Source organism: Staurois parvus, unplaced genomic scaffold (assembly GCF_062004578.1).
Source record: "Staurois parvus isolate SC_StPar_1 unplaced genomic scaffold, SC_StPar_1.0 ptg000696l, whole genome shotgun sequence".
In the NCBI taxonomy this organism is placed as follows: Eukaryota; Metazoa; Chordata; class Amphibia; order Anura; family Ranidae; genus Staurois; species Staurois parvus.
Window position 1 is genome coordinate 2016417 of NW_028318492.1, and position 20952 is coordinate 2037368.

The 20952-nt window shown below is 39.4% G+C and overlaps 1 protein-coding gene across 49 annotated transcripts in view; it reads left to right on the forward strand.

Moving 5' to 3' along the window:
- The window catches only part of ABI3BP (ABI family member 3 binding protein), a 512999-nt gene that overhangs the window by 219550 nt on the left and 272497 nt on the right, over positions 1 to 20952 (forward strand). For all 49 annotated transcript variants that reach the window (XM_089652925.1, XM_089652933.1, XM_089652937.1 and 46 more), the window contains exons 5-6: positions 1692 to 1861; positions 6324 to 6385. In XM_089652925.1, coding sequence (XP_089509051.1) covers positions 1692 to 1861; positions 6324 to 6385 — 232 coding nt within the window. The remainder of the gene's footprint in view (positions 1 to 1691; positions 1862 to 6323; positions 6386 to 20952) is intronic.

The following is a 20952-nucleotide window of genomic DNA, read 5'->3' on the forward strand; positions in this document are numbered from 1 at the left end:
ACGCATGGCCGATGTTCGAGTCGAACTTATGTTTGATTCGAACATCAAGCCCATTCCTAATGGTGTATAACAACTTCAAATAACAGAGCCCTGTAGTTGTCTAGGTTGTATCTCTGTTATTTGACCGTTATTCACTCTCAGGAGATAGTATGTGAGGCAGCATCTGACCCCTTTAGTTGAGGTAAGTGAATAAAGCCATATGGGGGACTGATACAAACATTTCATAAGATAACCTGCACAATTAAAAAAAAATAACAGCTTTGAAAATCAAACAAAAGTCTACTTTTGGCTACGTATGTTCAAAGCTTTAAATTTCATTCAGGCTCAGTAAAGTGTTAAAGTGAATCCAAACCCAGAACAAAAATGTAATATATTGCGGCTTACTAATCTTTAGATGTGGGGACTACATTTATTTTATTTTTTAGTCTTTTTCCTTTGTTTTCACCTGGTTATCTGACCAGTAAACAACTGCAACTGCTCACAACTCCTGTCTTAGGGTTGCTATTCTCAGTTCTCCTTTGTATCTCTGGAGGAGCAATGTAGCCACCCTTGGATAATAACTTGTCAACCTGTGGAGAGGGTAAAGCAGAATTAGATGGAGAAGTATATTTAGATGGACTTAAATGACTAAGAAATTAAAGCTAAACTCCAGCTAACACCTTTTAAGCAGGTGCAGAAACATTTCCTTCCTTCTGAATTAAAGCTGTTAACTAAATGAATAAAAGCTGACCATTATAAGCACCAATGCCAGTGGAAAATGGTTTCTCTCTACCTTCTAACTGCCTCATTTGATGGACAGCTTGGTCTGTTAAAGGAAGTTGAAAAATAATTGACCTATTGGCAGGATCAGCAAATTATAAAACTATGTTATAGGAGGGACTGTTTTGTTATTGTCTAATAAATCTTTTTGTGATACACATAAATCCCCTATTTTCTCTGGGGAGAAAGTTGTGATTTTGTGTTAAGGGTTATAATATAGGAGCTTATTGATTGATTGTTTTGTTATTGTGGTTGACAGACTGCATCATATATCGGATTAGCAGCACTTAGTAAAAAACAATCATCTCGCTTAAAGCTTTGTTTAAATTGTTCATTTGAACAGAAATGAACAGAAAGCAAACACTTTTGAGAGCAGCATTGTCAGGCTGGGGGGAGGGTAGTGTTAGATACACTAGCAGTTTTAGATGTACTTGACTAACAAATTAAATCTGGACTCCACTTTTTATGACAACACTTTATAAGCAGTTACAGCAACCTGTTTTTCTTTTTTGGATAAAGGTTTTACATAAATGAATCATAGTTGACCAATGCAAGAACCCCTGTCAGTGTTAAACGGTTTGTCTCAACCATCTAACTGCTACTTTGTCTGGACAGCTTGGTCTGTTAAAGTAAGTTGAAAAATAACAGACTTACTGTCTGGGTCACCAGTTTATATTAAAGGCAAAAAAAGCCTAAAACAAAATGAATGCAGTTATCACATCTAAGAACTGGTGAGCTGCAATTTAATACATTGTTGTTTTGGTGTTTACTACCATTTTAATCTGTAAATCTTAACTATCAGAAAGTGACTCATCATCTCACATCTTTGTTAAATAAGGCAACAGCATTGACAAGAGAAAATGAAATTATGCATTTTTATGAATTTATTACTTATGCATTCATATCTAATTCTGCACACTTTTTTCAAACAGGTTTTACACAGTTCGCTACAAAGAAAAAAATAAGGACTGGAACTTCCAGCTTTGTCCTACAACTGAAGCTGTGGTCGATAATCTAAAGCCAAACACTATGTATGAATTTGGTGTGAAAGATAACTCAGATGATGAAATATGGAGTAAACCTCAAAATCACAAGACTAGTCGTAAGTACCATTAGTGTGTACCATTTTAAATTTCCTTGTACTATAAATTTGGACTTAAGATGATAAAGATATAGTTTTAGCATTCTCCATAGAAGGTGGTGGAGGCCTTAGTGTGAACCCTGTTTCCATAAAATAGTGTCATATACTGACTGCACTGTCTGCTTCAAATCTGTGCATACCTGATGTTTTATTTGTAAAAGACCAACAACTCTTTCACATAGTGAGATGGAGACAAGTAACAGAGATAGTACATTTTACACTGCCTATGGTGCTTGTCAGAACTCTTGTTATAGGCAGGTTATTTATCATTCAGTAGAACAAATGTTCTCTGCTGCAAGCTACACTCCACAACCCATGGACTATATATAAAGACATGGCGCTGAAACATGCCTGCTTTGTTTTACATCTACTGTATATATAAGAAACATTTACAACCTTGTCATTTTTGTTTATATAAAAGTGTGTGTTTGTGCGTATAGATATATATATATATATATATATATATACTATATTGCCAAAAGTATTGGGACATTCCTCCAAATCATTGGTTTCAGGTGTTCCAATCACCTCCATGGCCACAGGTATATAAAGTCAAGCACCTGGGCATGCAGACTGCTTCTACAAACATTTGTGAAAGAATGGGTCGCTCTCAGGAGCTCAGTGAATTCAAGCTTGGTACCATGATAGGTTGCCACCTGTGCCCTAAGTCCATCAGTGAAATTTCCTTGCTACTAAATATTCCTTGGTCAACTGCTAGTGGTATTATAACAAAGTGGAAGCAACTGGGAACAACAGCAACTCAGCCACGAATTGGTAGGCCAGGTAAAATGACAGAGCATGGTCAGAGCATGCTGAAGTCCACAGTGCGCAGAAGTCGCCAGCTGTCTGCAGAGTCAATAGATAAAGACCTCCAAAGTTCATGTGGCCTTCAGATTAGCACAACAACAGTGCATAGAAAGCTTCATGGAATGGGTTTCCATGTCCGAGCAGCTGCATCCAAGCCTTACATCACCAAGTGCAATCCAAAGCGTCGAATGTAGTGGTGTAAAGCACACCGCCACTGGACTCTAGAGCAGTGTAGACGTGTTCTCATGAATCATGAATCGCTGTCTGGCTATCTGATCAATGTGTCTTAGTTTGGCGGTTGCCAGGAGAACAGTACTTGCCTGACTGCATTGTGCCAAGTTTGGTGAAGGGGGGATTAAGGTGTAGGGTTGTTTTTCAGGGGTTGGGCTTGGCCCCTTAGTTTTGGTGAAGGGAACTCTCAAGGTGTCAGCATACCAAAACATTTTGGACAATTTCATGCTCCCAACTTTGTGAAAACAGTTTGGGGATGGCCCTTTTCTGTTCCATCATGACTGTGCACCAGTGCACAAAGCAAGGTAAGGTCCATAAAGACATAGATGAACGCATTTGGGGTGGAGGAACTTGACTGGCCTGCACAGAGTCCTGACCTCAACCTGATAGAATACCTTTGGGATGAACTAGAGCAGAGACTGCGAGCCAGGCCTTCTCGTCCAACATCAGTGCCTGACCTCATAAATGCACTTCTGGAAGAATGGTCAAACATTCCCATAGACACACTCCTAAACCTTGTGGACAGCCTTCCCAGAAGAGTTGCAGCTGTTATAGCTGCAAAGGGTGGGCCAACTCAATATTGAACCCTACAGACTAAGATTGGGATGTCATTAAAGTTCATGTGCGTATAAAGGCAGGCATCCAATACTTTTGGCAATAAGGTATGCAGCTCATTCGTAGGTGATGACAGTCTCGTGATCATTTTTGCTGGATCTGTGGGTCTGCTGATGATCCAATGCCCCTGGTAACAGACTGAGCTCTTCTCCAATCCCCCTTCAGTACTGATATACAGTAAGTATACAGAAGATTTACTGCCTAGTAAATGTCAGATTATGTCTACATATTCAACTGCCCTCTAAACTCAATAAGCAGCCTTTAAGGGTTTGTGGTGCTAAAAAACAGTATTTTATAAAGAAAACACCAGCTCTCGTGGGATTCAAGTTGGTCATACTCTGGGTTATAATTCTTTGAAACAAAGGAAGAGATCCTAAGCCCTCATGCACACTCGGCGTTTTGATAACGCTGGTAACGTTAGCTGTGTAAAGTCGCGTTAAAAATGTGAGGTTTTCAGCTTTTTTTAGCGTTTTTGCATTAGTGTTTTGCTGTTTGCATTTTTTTGCATTTAAAAAAAAAAAAAAAACATTCAAAAGCGCTTGTTTGCAGCGTTTTGCCACATTTTTCAGCATTAGAGCATTTTCACAGCTAAAAAACTCCTCTAGAAACCCACTAGTTTTGGGTTTTTTTTCCTGACAAAAAAACATCCCAGCCAAAAAATGTTGATTACAGCCTATGTGTGCATGGACACATAGGATAACATGCTGGGGAGTTTATTGACTGTAGAAAAAAACATCAAACACCAAAAACAGCAGCTGTAAAAATGTCATGTGTGCATGAGCGCTTAATCTGTACTTTTCCTTGTACACACAAACATTACTAGCCCAGTTTAGATATAACATAATATGCTTAATTACTATCTTATCTAACTAACCATTCTATAACTACCATGTCATTTGTAAAAGACCCAAAAATTTGGTCCAGAACCTTACTTTTTTTGTATGTTCTGCTAAAAAATACATGCAATACACAGTTGTACTCATGATTGTAATGTGGTTTGTGTACAGGTGAAACTCGAAAAATTAGAATATGGTGCAAAAGTTCATTTATTTCAGTAATGCAACTTAAAAGGTGAAACTAATATATAAGATAGACTCATTACATGCAAAGCAAGATAGTTCAAGCCATGATTTGTTAATATTGTGATGAATATGGCTTACAGCTCATGAAAACCCCAAATCCAAATCCACAATCTCAGAAATTGAGAATATTACATGCAATCAAGAAAACAAAGATTGTACATAGAACAATATCGGACCTCTGAAAAGTATAAGCATGCATATGTACTCAGTACTTGGTTTGGTTTGGGCCTTTTGCAGCAATTACTGCCTCAATGCAGTGTGGCATGGAAGCCATCAGCCTGTGGCACTGCTGAGGTGTTATGGAAGACCAGGATGCTTCAATAGCGGCCTTCAGCTTTTCTGCATTGTTCGGTCTCATGTCTCTCATCTTTCTCTTGGCAATGCCCCACAGATTCTCTATGGGGTTCAGGTCAGGCGAGTTTGCTGCCCAATCCAGCACAGTAATCCCACAGTCATTGAACCAGGTTTTGGTGCTTTTGGCAGTGTGGGCAGGTGCCAAGCCCTGCTGGAAAATGAAGTCAGCATCTCCATAAAGCTCATCTGCGGAAGGAAGCATGAAGTGCTCCAAAATCTCCTGGTAGACAGCTACGTTGACCCCGGACATAATGAAGCACAGTGGACCAACACCAGCAGATGACATGGCTCCTCAAATCAACACAGGCTGTGGAATCTTCACACTGGACTTCAAGCATCTTGCAGTGTGTGCCTCTCTATTCTTCCTCCATACTCTGGGTCCTTGGTGTCCAAATGAGATGCAAAAGTTGCTCTCATCAGAAAAGAGGACTTTGGACCACTGAGCAACAGACCAGGTCTGTTTTTCTTTAGCCCAGGTAAGGCGCTTCTGACGTTGTTTGTTGTTCAGGAGTGGCTTGACAAGAGGAATACGACATTTGAAGTCCATGTCTATGATCCATCTGTGTGTGGTGGCTCTTGATGCACTGACTCTAGCCTCAGTCCACTCCTTGTGACTGTCCCCAACACTTTTGAATAGCCTTTTCCTGATAATCCTCTCCAGGCTGTGGTCATCCCTGCTGCTTGTGCACCTTTTTCTTCCACACTTTTCCCTTCCACATAACTTTCTATTAATGTGCTTTGATACAGCACTTTATGAACATCCAACTTCTTTTGCAATTACCTTTTGAGGCTTTCCCTCCTTATGGAGGGTGTCAATGATGGTTTTCTGCACAACTGTCAGGTCAGCAGTCTTTCCCATGATTGTGATTCCTACTGAACCAGACTGAGAGACCATTTAAAGGCTCAGGAACCCTTTGCAGGTGTTATGGCTTAATTAGCTGATTAGAGTGGGACACTTTGAGCCAAGAATATTGCACCTTTTCACAATATTCTCATTTTCTGAGATTGTGGATTTGGGGTTTTCATGAGCTGTAAGCCATAATCATCACAATTATGACAAAACACGGCTTGAACTATCTTGCTTTGCATGTAATGAGTCTATCTCATATCTTAGTTTCACCTTTTAAGTTGCATTACTGAAATAAATGAACTTTTGCACAATATTCTAATTTTTTGAGTTTCACCTGTATGTACAAAGAATGTACAGTTAAAACAATAGTCATCCAAGAAATAAATTATCTTGGCGAACAATTTGAGAATTTCAACATGTTAGAATTACATTTTTATTAGTGATATCACTGAATTCTAGTTAAAAATTGTATTGCTTTTTACAGCAAAAGGTAAAGAAAATGGGAACATAGAAAATACATACAAAATACCAAAAGGCACTTTACAGGTATGTTGAAATATATGAAATTATATTACCTGGCAGCACTGATAGCAAACACTGTATGCTATGTAATGTATACATGTTAATAACTACCTCCTGTAGGTGTATTCAGTAGGGCAATGCTGTAGTATTGCACAAAAGGCAGTCAGCAATAACACTCAATCAGAGCCAGATACACCTGCGGCAACTTGAAATGTCATTTGTTGCTACTGTGTTTACATCACTTCAGACAACATATTGTAATTGCTCTTACCATGTCTTAAAGTAGAACTGTAGGCATTTTTTTTTCCTTTTGAATAGAGCAAGTGATTGTTATAACTCCAATCAGGTTTTTATTCGCCATCTGTGTCCTATTGCAGAGGTTTCCCTTCACTTCTTGTCCCATAGCCAAAACAAGAAATTAAGAAATTGCAAATTAAGGGAATTCTTTGGGTCACCAGAAACTAGTGTCCCCATTGAAAAATGCCCCCTCTATTACTTTTCTGGGGACAACCCAAAATGTGGTATTTTCTTTTACTTTAACTTTCAATTATAATGGTAAACAGGACAAATGGAGAGGGGGAATCTCCCTAATGGAGACAAGGACAGCAATAAAAACTGACAGGTCTTCTAATACCTCTGCCCGCTATCCAAAACTTTTAAAAAGTTTTGCCTTTAGTTATACTTTAAACAGTAAACCCATAAATATAAATTCATATAATTTTAAAAGATTTAACTTTGCTAAAGTTATTTTCCTAGCACTTTTGTAATAGGAATGGAGTTGTAGGTATGTTCTACAACCAAAGTTATAGGGAAAAGAGGTAGGGCCAGAAAAGAATAACCATGTTAAATGTGCTCTTAAACCAAAAAAAAGGCATGCCATTTTGGATGAATCTCTCTTACCTTTCACATACTTTCAGCTCTTTTACAGCATATTTTCACTTATTGACAATGAGATGTAAACTAATTAGTTTTTCTTACAAAAGATGGCTAAAGATGTGCGACTGCAGAGCAGATGTACCTATCTATTAGGCCCTAGTCTACTAACAGATTAAGTTTCTTTAGTTTACACACATTTGTAGCATTCTGAATATTTGCTATAATTAGAAATCCAGGCTTGTGTCTTTGTTATAACAAGAAAAAGGGTTAGAAACAGGGCCCCCAAGCAATAGAGGATCATGGGGCCCCTGTGTCCTTGCCCAAACTCAAAAAAGCCTATGAAAAAGGTACCAGGGGCATCTCATGGGACCCCCTACTGACCCCGGGCCCTCGGGCAGTGCCCAAGTTTCCAAATGGTCAGTCCGCCCCTGGTTAGAAATACTATCCTCGCTTTGTTACACAGTGCATTTTGCAATGGAAATATCCAGTTTAATTTGAATTTGACTCAGTTTTGGTGTTCTAACATGTCTGTATATTTGTTTATATGTGCAGGAATATGCATATACTGTATGTATGTGTGTATGCATGTGTAAGATAAAAAGAGTATAATTTTAAACAGGGTTACTGTATCTGTCATGGCTTGTTATCTGCTATTACCATGAATCTTGACCTCAACAATGGGGCTGATAAAAAGTCTTGGCATACTTGTCATGCCTATACATAATACAACTGTCATAAAACTCTGTCATAAAAAGTCAATGTAAGATTTAAAACTCTGTCATAAAAAGTCAATGTAAGATTTAAAACTATGGGAATGTTCTCCACACACTACATTATGAAGATATACTTCAAATTTAGGAGAAGAAAGACATCAGTGTTTTTGGAGGATAGCATCTTATATGTTAGATATATACATCTCTAGGGTTAGCATCATGCCACAATCATGCTATGCCCAGATATTTTTACATTTATGTGGTGAATTTATTACATCTTATAGTATGCAGAACCCCTTAATGCTCCTCCTCCCAGGACTGGCTTAGGCCTGCAGTGATTCTGCCAGTGACATTTGGCAATTCTAGTGTACCAGGAACCCTGGCTTACAGTTTTTATTTCTTCACTCTCCAATTGAAAGCTGTAAAGTTCCCAGGTCTGAATATTAGCATTCTGCAGCTGGTGGTTGGCCATGGAACAAGCATTAAAAATTCCAGATATGGAAAGCCAAGTGTAATTTCTGTTGCCTGTAAAAAGTAGTTTGGTGAAATTTCTATTGACGGTCCCAGGAAGCCAAAATGAAAAAATCTACACGATAAAAAATATGTGCTTGCCATAGTACTGTGTTTTCAGCTACATTACTATTATTTTCTATTCTTATTGGATCAACCGCTGAAAATACAATCATTATAGCAAATAACAATAGTTATTGCTTAATGAATAAAGTTTATTTGTAAAGTTTTGTAGGGTAGTGGAAATATATATTGCTCAGATGATCCAAATTGTGGACATGTGCAAATCACATAGGTTTCATACTGAACATATACATTGCAAGGGGCCTCAGGGTTTATGTTTTTTTCAGAATCTCCAGTGTGTTATGATTTCTGGAGCCTAGAGGCGTTGTAAAGCTTTCGGGGGATAAAGCCTCAATTTCTAGGTCCACATGTTACCTATTACCCAGGCATCATTAATTAATGTCAGCTGCCCAAAAGTCTTTAAATATGTGAATTGACTGTTGATCAGGGCTCTCTCTTTATCTGCTGTGGGAGTCTGCTGCTGGGTGAAAAGGCTACAGGACAAACCTGCTTGGACTTATCTTGGGTGTCTTGTTTTCAAGTATGGTTTACTGTTGCCAGTGCCAGTTGAACTTGTCACCCTTACTTTACTGGTAGTATAGAGGGTTATTGCAAAATACTGTATAATAATTTTCACTGCTGGTATAGTGGAATAATAGAAAATGTATTGTTAGTTCCTGTTGTTACTGGGGGATAGTGACAAATAGAGTCCCTAGCAACCTAGAGAAAATATTTGACACTCATTGGCAGGTTAGTTAACATTTATGATACCGTTTAACTCTTTTAATGAGCAGAGGTCATGACCAGAGACCAATAAAGCCAGCGAAAATAAATAATGTCAACACGCTTTGGTTAATTTGACAATAATACTATACCGAAATTGTTTAAAAAAATTTTTTAATGATATATAAGTCTTTTATTTGGTATACTGTTTTTAAAAAAGACCAAGCTTTGTTTTTATTATATGCTAACAATTGTACAAAAATAATAAAAAAAGTTAAACTTTTTTTCTAATTTTTAACCACCTGTTGTTCAAGCATTTTTTAAATTTTTCACACACATGTTAAAATCTTTCTAGAGAATTACATAGAACCCCCAAACATAATATATTTTCTGAAGGCAGAGGCCCTGGAAAACAAAAGGATGGCTGCTTAAATTTTATATTTTACACAATATTTGTTCAGCTGTTTATCAAACATACTTTTACAGGTAAAAATACACTAAAATTCATTTTTATGGAAGAAAACAAGATATACCCAATTTTAGGTAAAATATAAAAGATGATGTTGTATTGAATAAATAGATACTAAACATGTCAAGGCTCAAAATTGTGCATGCTGGTGACAGACTATGGTATCAAAACTTTTTCACAGGTGACAACTTTAAAGCCTATGGGACCTAGTGGGACCTACCTACTAGTGGGAATGGATGTTCTTTGATCTTCTATGTAGCTTGCTACCATGTGTGCCATGGTTCCAGGCTCCCTGAGGAATGGGAGAGCCTAGGAACCACCGCTGGAGTCAGCAAGGGAAGGGGGGATAGCCTATCTCACTTCAGTATAAAGTGATCGGGTGGCTGTAGAGCCAATCAGATCACTTACTGAACAGCTAATAACTGACTGTAAAAAAAGACTCCAAGCTGCAGCCATAAGCTTTTTTAACTACTTGCTACCAGGATGTATATATATATTCAGTTTTCAGCAAGTGATTAATTATGCAAAACACAACAATAAATGCAGGTGAACACTCTATATCAGGTGTGTCCATCCTTTTGACTTTTCTGGGCCACATTGGAAGAAGAGGAATTGTCTTGGGCCACACAAAAAATACACTAACAAAAATGATAACTGATGAGCAGAAAAAGTCGGGGAGTTCACAAGTTAACACTCACTGATATAGATAATGTTCCTATCTGAATAATAAAACTTAAATTTTTTTGTAATATATTTTATTATAAAAGTAAAAGACAACAGCGTAAAACTAGAGCAATATTGGACACTGTTTTTGATAAACTAATGTATCACTATGTGGTTCGATTGATGTAGTGGCAATTCAACAAATTGTCAAGGTGCTCATCATATATTTTGGTTCTAATTTAGCCTTTGTGTGAATCCTTGAAAATAGTTGCTCACAAATATAGGCACTGCCAAAAACTGATGTCATGAATATGGCATGATTGTGAATAGTGGGTTATTTTTCTTTGGGAAGATAAAACCTGGACAGTGTCAGTCACTAGAGCAATAGTAGTGTCATTAGGGCAGTGGACGGTGTTTGGCCAGTGTCAGTATGGCAGTGGATAGTGTCACTAAGACAGTGGAAAGTGCCAGTAGGGCACCTAATGGTTTCAGTAAAGCAGTGAATGTGTCACAGTTTACTATGCTTAAGTTATAAATGAACACTGTGAGTGATCAGTACTGATCACTCACTGTGTTCATTTAGAAAACAAAGGGGCTGGTAAATGACATATTTACCTGCCCATTACCTGCTTTCCATCCTGAAACATCCCACTGTGGAGGGACCAGGTGAGCACACAGGGGGCCTGGGCAGTAGTTATAGGGATGGCGGGGGCATATACAGGAACCAATCCCCTCCATTTTCCTCTTGCAGCTAGCAGGAGGGAGAGGAGGAGAAGTAAAATTGCAGCAGCTGCAGAAGGAAAATGGAGGGAATTGGTTCCTGTATATGCCGTCCCCGCCACCCCTCCTGTCCAGGTGTAAAACCAAAGTGACAGAGAGGCCCCCTGAGGCATGGGTTGGGTTGTCATTGTGATCCCTGACATCCCTGACATCCAGTGTAAGAGAAAAGTCAAGAGGGGTGCAGTGTGTGTAATTTGAGGGACACTATATGAGGGACAGTATAATTTGTGCACCTGAAGGTGCGCTCTGTTTTCCATCTATCACTGATTTTTTAGGGGATCTCCTTATGTGAGGTGGAGGGTTTAGATGTATGGGGGAGCTCCTCATGTTAAGGGGAGGCCTCTAATGTAAATGATAAAACAGCTATTCACTCATAATGAATTGAAGCAATACTCTTTCAATGGGAGTACTCGTGCTGGCTCACTCCTGAGCTTCCCTGTCTGCATCTAGTGACACAGACAGGGTGGCTCTGCCCCGCTCTCTCATCACTGGATTTGATTGGCAGAAGTGGGAGCCAATGGCTCTTGCTGGTATCAATCTGCTGAGTGAGGAGGGACAGAACCAGGAGAGCTGCAGCTCTCGTGCACAGCACTGGGTTGCAAAAAATACATAAAAATACATAAAAGTAAAAGGAGAAATCTCCATATGTTAAAGCATTGATGTAGTAAAAGTACATAAGAAAATGTACACAAAAACTTAAATAGGTAAAGAGCGTATAAGAACAGCATATTTTGGGAGCAATACTTTATGTCCATAGTGTACCATTAGATGCAACCAAGAAGGAAGGAAATAGTGGTAATAAAGAAATGAATTAGACAAAAAAATGTGTAACACAGATTACAAAAATCAGTAATACGTGATACATAAGGTATAAGTATAGAAGAGAAAAGGAAATCAATAGTCTTTAGTTATAAATCTACAATTGTAATATATATACAATTGTCAGTAAATGATAATAAAACATTAAGTATTGTTAAAAAATTAATGGAGCATGAAAATTATAGTAATTATAATGATAACACATGGCAAAAAAAAATAAATGGCGTCCTACCTAGATAAACAAATACTCTGGAAAACTGGAAATAGGGGACCCTATGCACAATAAAAATACATATAATAACTGGAACAATAAGAAGGGAATAAATCAATTTTAAACAGTATATGGTATGCAGACTTCGTATGCTGTATTTTATAATGATGTTTACCATATGGCAACTAAAGATATAAATGTAAGTATGATGAATAAAAGTTAAAAAAAATAGCAAAATTAAAGTGAGAATGTCCAACGTGGGAATATTGGTGAGGAAGAGGACCCCAGCAGGATTAGATGACAAATTACCCTATTAGAGCTATTCTGCAGGATCTGGAGCAAATGGCCATATTCATAAGAAGCACCTCAAAAGTTGTCTGCAAAATGGGTTAGAGATTTGATACAACTGACTTACAGATTGTGGGCTGTGTAGAGCACTCAGCAATGAAATTTGCACTGGAAGGCCGACTGCTAATGTGGTTGCTATATACCTTACATGCATTCAACATTTTTGTGCTATAAACAAAAAAATACCAACAATTTGGAAAAACTGAATATTTTTGCCTTTTTGCTATAAATCATATCTAGTAAATAATAAAAATACATTTAGGCCAAAATGTATTCCGCTACATGTCTTTGCTATAAAAAATCCCAATACATGTAAATTAATCGGTTTACATGAAAGTTATAGCGTCTACAAATGGCGGTGTATACACACTGGAGTTTTTTTGTGTTTTTTTTATACTAGTAATGGCAACAATCAGCGACTTATAGCAGGACTGTGGGACTGCAGCGGGCATTCTGACATTGGGGGGGGAACTGACTAACTGCCACTGACATCCCAATGACACTAATACAGAGATCAGTGCTAATAAAAAGCACTGACACTGTACGAATGACACTGGACAGGAAGAGGTTAACATCTGGGGAGCTCAAAGGGTTAACTGTGTGCTGTTTTACTGTGTGTGCTGTGTGTGTTTTACTAGGGTAACATGTTGCTTTGTATTGCTCTGCTATGCAGAGCAATACAAAGCAGCATGTCGGTGCTGACAGGGGAGAGATCTGTGTTGTTTACACACAGAACTCTCCCCTTTCACTGTTCCTCGGCGATCGCCAAGTGTCAGCGGAAAGTTAGAAAAAATACAACACCAGTTTCTGATAAGTTCTTTATTAAAAAACAAAAAATAAATGTCCCCCAAAGTAGATTCAACATCATCTGCTGACCCGAAGAAAAAAAAAGAGCTCCACACTCATAGAAGGCTCCCACTGTCTGACACCTACGCCATCTGACAGTTCTTCAGTTCATCGCCGGATGACCCTGCTCCTTTGTGATGTCATCGACCCAGCATGCGGGTACTGGTCGACGTACCCCATACTCATGCACATGTGGGGCTGGGATCTGGGGGCCCCCTTATTAAAAGGGCTTCCATATTCCGATAAGCCACCCAGGGTTGTGGGGAAGAGACCCTTATCCCCATCAATATGAGGACAACGTGCTTTGGGCAGGAGCCCCCCCACCCCAAAGCATCCCACCATGTTGAGAGCTTGTAGCCCCACCCTTTCCTGACCTGCCCAGCTGCATGCTCAGGTAAGGGTCTAGTATGGGTTTTGTGGGGTGACCCAATGGCATTTGTTTTTTAATTTTGATGTGGAGTTCCCCTTACCAGACCAGATTCGAAAGGGCCTGGTATGGCTATTTATGGGATATAGGGTATAAGCATGTATAAGCGATTTTCAACATTCGAATATTATTCTCCATTATTCATGTATAACCCCTACTTATTACCGCCCATTGATTTCTCAAGTGTGCACTGTGTATTTACACACTAGTTGTATTTTGTCTAGTCGCTAATCATGGCCATGCGTTTATTATCAATGCATTTATTATTATTGTTGTTCTTTACCAAATGCTTGTTATCTTAATTTTTTTATTATACACAATTGTATTCTCTATGTGCGCATATGTATATAAACATATACATGCTTATACCCTATATCCCACAATTTATTAATTAATTAATTATTTACATTAAAGCTTATATATTTTTTCCACATATTTATATATATATATATATATATATATATATATATATATATATATATATATATTTTTTTTTTTTTTTTTTTTTTTATATATATTTTTTGTATATATTTTTTCCATTTTCTGTCCCCACCCTTCTAAATTATTATTCTCAATTCAATTTATTCTATTTACTCAATTTGTTTATGTATATATCTATATATGCGCATATATTCAGCATGTAATTAAGTATATGCAATTTTCTTTTGCCATTGCTTAGACCCTGCATCACGCATTATTGTTATCTTTATATCTCTTCCCCCTCTGTTCCTCATATCGCAGCATCCACCGTTTATCCACATTGCCCATTTGTTTGGTTTTTGTCATTTTATTCCCCACTACTCGTTTACTCCATTGCTGTAACTATGTATGTGTTTAGCCCTGGTCTCTTGTTACGGACCCGCCCATACAGCCGCTCCCTGCCCCCTCCGTCCCCTATTTAAATGGCCTACCTCAGTGGCCAATTAGGTCTGATGAAGAAGCACATTGCTTTGAAACGCGTCACCGCCCCCTTCCTGCGGCTCCATGTTCCATCCTGATGTCACTTCCGACCGGTGGCCATCTTTTGCATTCCAGGCTGGTTCCCACCGATGTGACACAGCCCATGCTGGCTGGAGAAGCACAACACCTACCAGGAGACCCGGCTCTCACACGCACCGTGGCCCCCTGGATATCCACTTGCCCTCCCTGCTCCTCCTATGAGATTGGTAATGGGGATCTGGCCATCACGTTAGCTGGGGCCCCTTGGACCCATCCAGCCTATCCATCCTGCTTATGGTACTACTCCCGGATGACGTCCTTTCCTTACATTGATGCCTGAAAACTCTGTACCTCCTGTGAGTTACTCAAAATTGTGTGCAATAAATTGTTGTTTTTATACTACACTTAGTCTGGCGCACCTCTCTCTCCTCTAATTTCTCACTGCAGAGTTCCGCTTAACTCTAGAGGGTGCTGCCTCACGACAGTGCCATACCTTGCAGCTTTTAAAGAACCCTCCTCCCCCCCCCCCTCTCTCCCAGAACTACCTATGCTGCATTATCCCCATTCTCCAGCAAGTAACTCATACCTCTTCAACTATTTACCCCTCTTTGGAGAGGCCCTATATATCCCTGTAGCTGAACTTCCTTATTTTCCCTATTTGACTCTTGGGACTATTATATCCATAACCACCTCTCCTGTGCCAATACTCATTTCCTTCTATCAGAAATATCCTGAATACGTAGAGTAACAGTATTTCTGCTGAGTTGCACATTTCCTTTTCTTCTTTATTCTTAAGATCACTGAACAAATTGTTGGATAAGACCAAAACATTTTCTTTAAGTAGATCACCTTTTGAAAATGGCTTTCCATGTTGGGTAAGCAAAGTGATAACTTGCCAAAGGTTCTGTTTCAGACATTGCCGTGTTCATCCCATTGTCCTGCTGGGGCAGATCTTTCTTTTGTGAGGCAGTCTGTTGCTTCCGAATTACAGATCCGGAAAATTTCTTCTCATATGTAGGGCGACAGGTTTCAAAGTATCTGTGCACATTAAAACAGGCAACACTTCCCTGAAGATAAGACAGGGGTTTATTCTGATTCTTAGTGAAAAAAAATCAATTTCCCATGACTCCTGAGCTTTTCTGTTAAATTTTAGTAATGGATAATAAATGAAACACTTTAATCAATACTTACTATATTATAATGCACAGGAAGGTCATACAGAGCAGCAGCCGTGGGATAAATTACGTGGCAGATGAAGATCACAGTTTGTTTTACAACTCCCTAAGCTAATTAAAAGTATCACTGCACCAGTAGCTTTTGATTCTCACTGAATTTGAGATATTATGTTTGTCTGCTGAGCCAGTATCTCATGGCCTGTCCCGTTCATATCCAATTTTGTCTCATCTGGCTAACCTACCTGCCCTGAAATATCTGGCTCAATGGGAACAAGAATGGCCTTTACTGAAAACAAAGCAAAATAATTCTTCAAATGGCATATAAAGCATTGCTATCCTGTAACATCCATGAGACAGAATATAAAATCTTCACCAGATGGCACAGGGTATCAGCGACCCTGTACAAATTGTTCCCCCATAGCTCACCACTGTGTTGGCAATGCAGGGAGGCCGAGGGCACTATGCTCCACGTCTTCTGGTCCTGCCTGATACTTTCTGATTTTTGGACACAAGTCTGCCATTGGATTTATCAATTGAGTGATATACAGATGCTGTCTTGAGACAAGCTTTGCACTGATGTCAATGAAACAATATAAGCGCTCCCTATTATTGGACCTACTAAAGACAGCGAAAGCTTGCATTAATTTGTACTGGAAGTGGATATCTATGGCAGCCTGTGGTTTGCTTAGGTGAATCAGATTCACAAAATCAAAATGCTTATAACATCAGCCAACCATCATGAAGAACACTGCCATACAATGTGGTTTTATTGGATGGAGTTCACCTGTGCTCCTGAATACACAGCATCATTGGTTCACAAACATAGATAAGCCTTTCTGGAAAATATACCGTAAGTCGAGGGGTACTTTCCTCCTCGAGAGACTCTGATACTGCATACTCCCACCAATCTTTTCCCCCTGTCCCTCCTTCCTTTTGCCACGTCTTTCATTCCCCTGCCCCCTTTTTTAATTTTCTTCTTAGTCTGTTTTGTTTTGTCTTTTTACACAATTTTCTTATTTTTTGTTTTTTTTGTTTTGGTTGCCGCCACATATGGGAAGCTTCTTTAAGTGGTTCTAGTGCCCCGGTAGTTGCAGAAAGCCTTGAGGGGTTCCCCTCTAAACCTATTTTATGTTTTGTAAGCCACCTGCTCGTATGGGTACAGATTGTACTACATACAATGTAATTGGTTTGATGGCTAGCGGTGTCAGTTGGGATGTGCTGAACATGTCACAATGATTGCTGAAATATGTTTTACTGATGTGTCAAGATTCTATGTGTTCTTGACCATTGACCACTTCTTAAATGTGCATGTAGTTTAACTCCTTCCCATCAGCCGCATGCATATACGTGGCCTCTCTGCAGGTGGGCTTTATTAAAGATAAACAGAGTTGTACCAAGAGCGCGTGGCCTGCATGCTTCCAGCGCAGTTAACAGAAAGATTCCAATCTCTACTTGCGATTGGGAGCTTTGCAATCACGTGATCGCTGTGACAGCCAATCATGATCAGAAAAATGAGAAACCCCACCCTACCTCCTGGCATCTGAAATCCTTAAAAGGCCAGGAGGTGCTGGTGCGAAGGAGTTAAAGAAAGCTTGTGATCAGACAAGTGTGGAAGTCATTGATACCACAGGAAACACAGCATATCAACCCAAATCCAAAAAATTATGAACCAAATATTCACGAAAATAAAACCACTAAAAATAGTGGAGCAGGATGTTAAAGTTCAAGTATAACTTTGCATTTTAATTTAGGACAGCATTTTGCGTTTTGACCCAACATTGTGATGCACATAGGAAAAAAAATCTTGTGTTTGGGTAAATTGTTAGCATAATATTTAGATAAAATGAAATTAGATTTGAGTGGATGACAATTAATATGATGTGTATGATCAGGACATTTCACAAGTCTTGATCACTAATATCCTAAATGACGAGACACTTGCTTGTGTTGGACGCTCACACCGTAAATGCACATGTCATCTACAGCATCCAGAGTAGTTGCTGAAACATTAACATGTATGTGGAAAGGGAATTTTTTTTCTTTTTTAAGGGACTTTTTAAGTCTACGTGATGGTCTGGATCAGGTTGGGACTGCCCTGATCCAGCTTTTCATGCAGCACTGCAACAACTTCCAGTTGTGATCTATTGCTGACTGCATCAACTTTTCTTTAGAAGACACAGTGATGGGAAGTGCTGTGACGTCACATGTATTGTCGCATCAATTCCTCTGTATGTGCTGTGATTCCAGCAGTGAACCCTTGTGGGAGTCTGGGTGCCAGACCACAATACATGGTAACCTACTAGTGTGCATTCTGGTGCACGGAGGGCAGGTCTAGTTTTGTGTGTTCACATGTATGCAGTAACACACCCTAGTATTCTACAAAGGTGTGAAGGGGCTTTAATACATAGAAGTACTTTGCATTTACAACCATTCATTTAAATTACATTATTTTGTACAAAAACAATTTATTTTTATTTACTTTATTTGTCCAGTACTTTACATTCTCCAGCTTCTTTTTCCAGCAGTAGGGATTAGCAACCTATGCAGGGCCCTACGTTCACTTCTAGCCCATGTGACCAGATCTGTGCAGCAAGCCAGCTCTGCCTACAGTGGGAAGCTTTGATTGGCAGCATCTGCTGCTTATTGAATGTGGACTCCACTACTAGGTTGTGGCTGGCACTTAGAAAGCCAGTGCGAAGGTAATGTTGGACAAGTCAGCACGTTGGTAGTTGCTTGTCAGCAAATGTTTAAATTTGCTGCAGTCTGAGCTGGGAGATCCTGTTTTTAGTAGCCATCCATTAAAGGCAAATTGTGGTATGCATTTTTGGATAGTCTGAAATCCTTTGCTTGCAAGCTGTTAAAAAAAAAAAATAGTGCTGCGCATCTACAGCTCTGCTAACAAATCCGTGCAGTGACTGCTGGGACCTTTGAAGATAAAACATGAAGCCAGAAACTGTCCAGACACATTAAACACCAGATGAGAGAGAAACAGGGAGATGCCAAATGTAGGAGCCCAACAGTCTCACGGGGGCCATGGCTTAATTGCTAAGGCCCTCACGAGACATGAGGGAAAGTCTCCCCAATGGGGGTCATTGACAGAAATCAAAATCAATACTCCTCTCCACTCACATTAAACTTAAAACCTTAAAATGTCAGCTTGGCAATTTTTGCTCATTTCCATACAAGTCAAATAAAGTGCTTCTATTGTCACTGCACTGTCCAGTCCCAAAAAGGACTTCCTTCAAAAGTGTTTTACCCTTTAACTGTTGAAGAAACTGCATAGAAGCAAATGCCCTCAAGACTAACAAATATACACTGTTCTAAAGAATTAAAGGAACACTTTGAAAAAGGGGAAAAATATCGTGCTGGATATCTATACTGATATGGACTGGGTAATGTGCTAGGAATGTAAGAATGCCCCATCGTTTGATGGAAATGAAAATGATCAACCTACAGAGGACTGAATTCAAAGACACCCCAAAAATTGGTACTGTCTCTTTAAGAAGACGAACCGCAGCTTAGACAGGTGGGGTAACACAGTTCAATGCAGAGAAACAGTATTCAACATTCACATGAAGTGCAGTAAGCTTGTGCGACCATGTGCTTTGCAAGATGGCGGATGGCACTGAGCTTGATTGCAGATTAGGCACACACATATACACAGCAGGCTGTAGGGATTCTATGCATCTTTTGACTATTCTGACTCAGATTGTTGTGATAGCGATTTATCCCTTGTGAGACCTCTCTGCCTAGCCTGTATAAGCAGATATAATCACTGTGGACAATCCTTATCAGATAGCTTGAACTCACCAATACTGTGTTCATCCAGAAGTTGCTTTATTCTGTACATGTGACAACAGGATACAGCAGAATGAATGGTTTCCAGTATTATGCGGTCAAAAGATGATACTTTCTGTAGCGTACTATGCAGAATACATGTGTCCCTGTTACATGTGGTCTGTTAGCTGCCTCCATGACACAGGAAGTGCTGAACTCAAGAAGAAGGGAGGAGCTTCATATACAAAGGAACTGTGTCATAGATCTCAGGGAGGCAACATGAAAAACAAATGCATACCAAATAAGCCTCTGGATGGCAGCATTACTAACTATAGAAATGTCCATAGAAAATGGTACAAAAAATAAACTATATGAATTCTCATGTACATTAACATAAATATTAACTGTGTAACAGCATACTCCCCGTCTGGCATTGTAAATGTCACTATTTAAACCATAACGGTAGTTATACAATTGCAAATAAACAACAGTGCAATTTGCTTGATGTCTTGAAGACCTGAAAGACATAAAAAAGAGAACATGCATATAGTGCAACAATTATAACTTAAGGCTTCAAGTTGTATCAATTAAAGTTCAAGACACTTCCTTCTTGAAGTCACAGGTTGGATCCAGCAGCATACGCAAGCAAGTTCATTCTCCAAAGGGCAAGAGCAGAACAAGTTCTGTGATAGGTCTGCTGAAAGTCTTTACAGTCCCTTGTCTTGCAACTTTCACCTCCACCTTGCGTACCTTGCCGTCATCACTAGGAATGCTTTTTACAATGAGTCCCATAGGCCACTCGATTCTTTCAGCTTGCTGGTCCTTTAGCAGAACGAGATCGCCAACTTTAATGTTAGGGTTCAGGCGTTGCCATTTTCTGCGTCCTTGCAGAGTAGAAATATACTCCATTCTCCAACGATTCCAGAAGCGGTTGGAGAGGTGTTGTACTCGCTTCCACTGGTCATAGCACGGATTTCCTGTTTTAAAGTTTCCAGGTGGAACAGGAACGGACCCAAGCTTCTGGGTAAGTAGAGTAGCTGGGGTAAGGATAGTTGGGGTCTCTGGATCTGTAGAAACTGGAACAAGTGGTCTTGAATTGATTATGGCAGATGCTTCTGAGAAGATGTGAAGCTCTTTTCCCTGACTTGTAGCAAGGGAAGCTGAGGTGTAACAGCGTGGTATACTGATTCCATCGAAGGCATGTGGAGATTGTTTCCAGGACTCCCACTTTGGAAGCTTGTCTGTAGGCAGC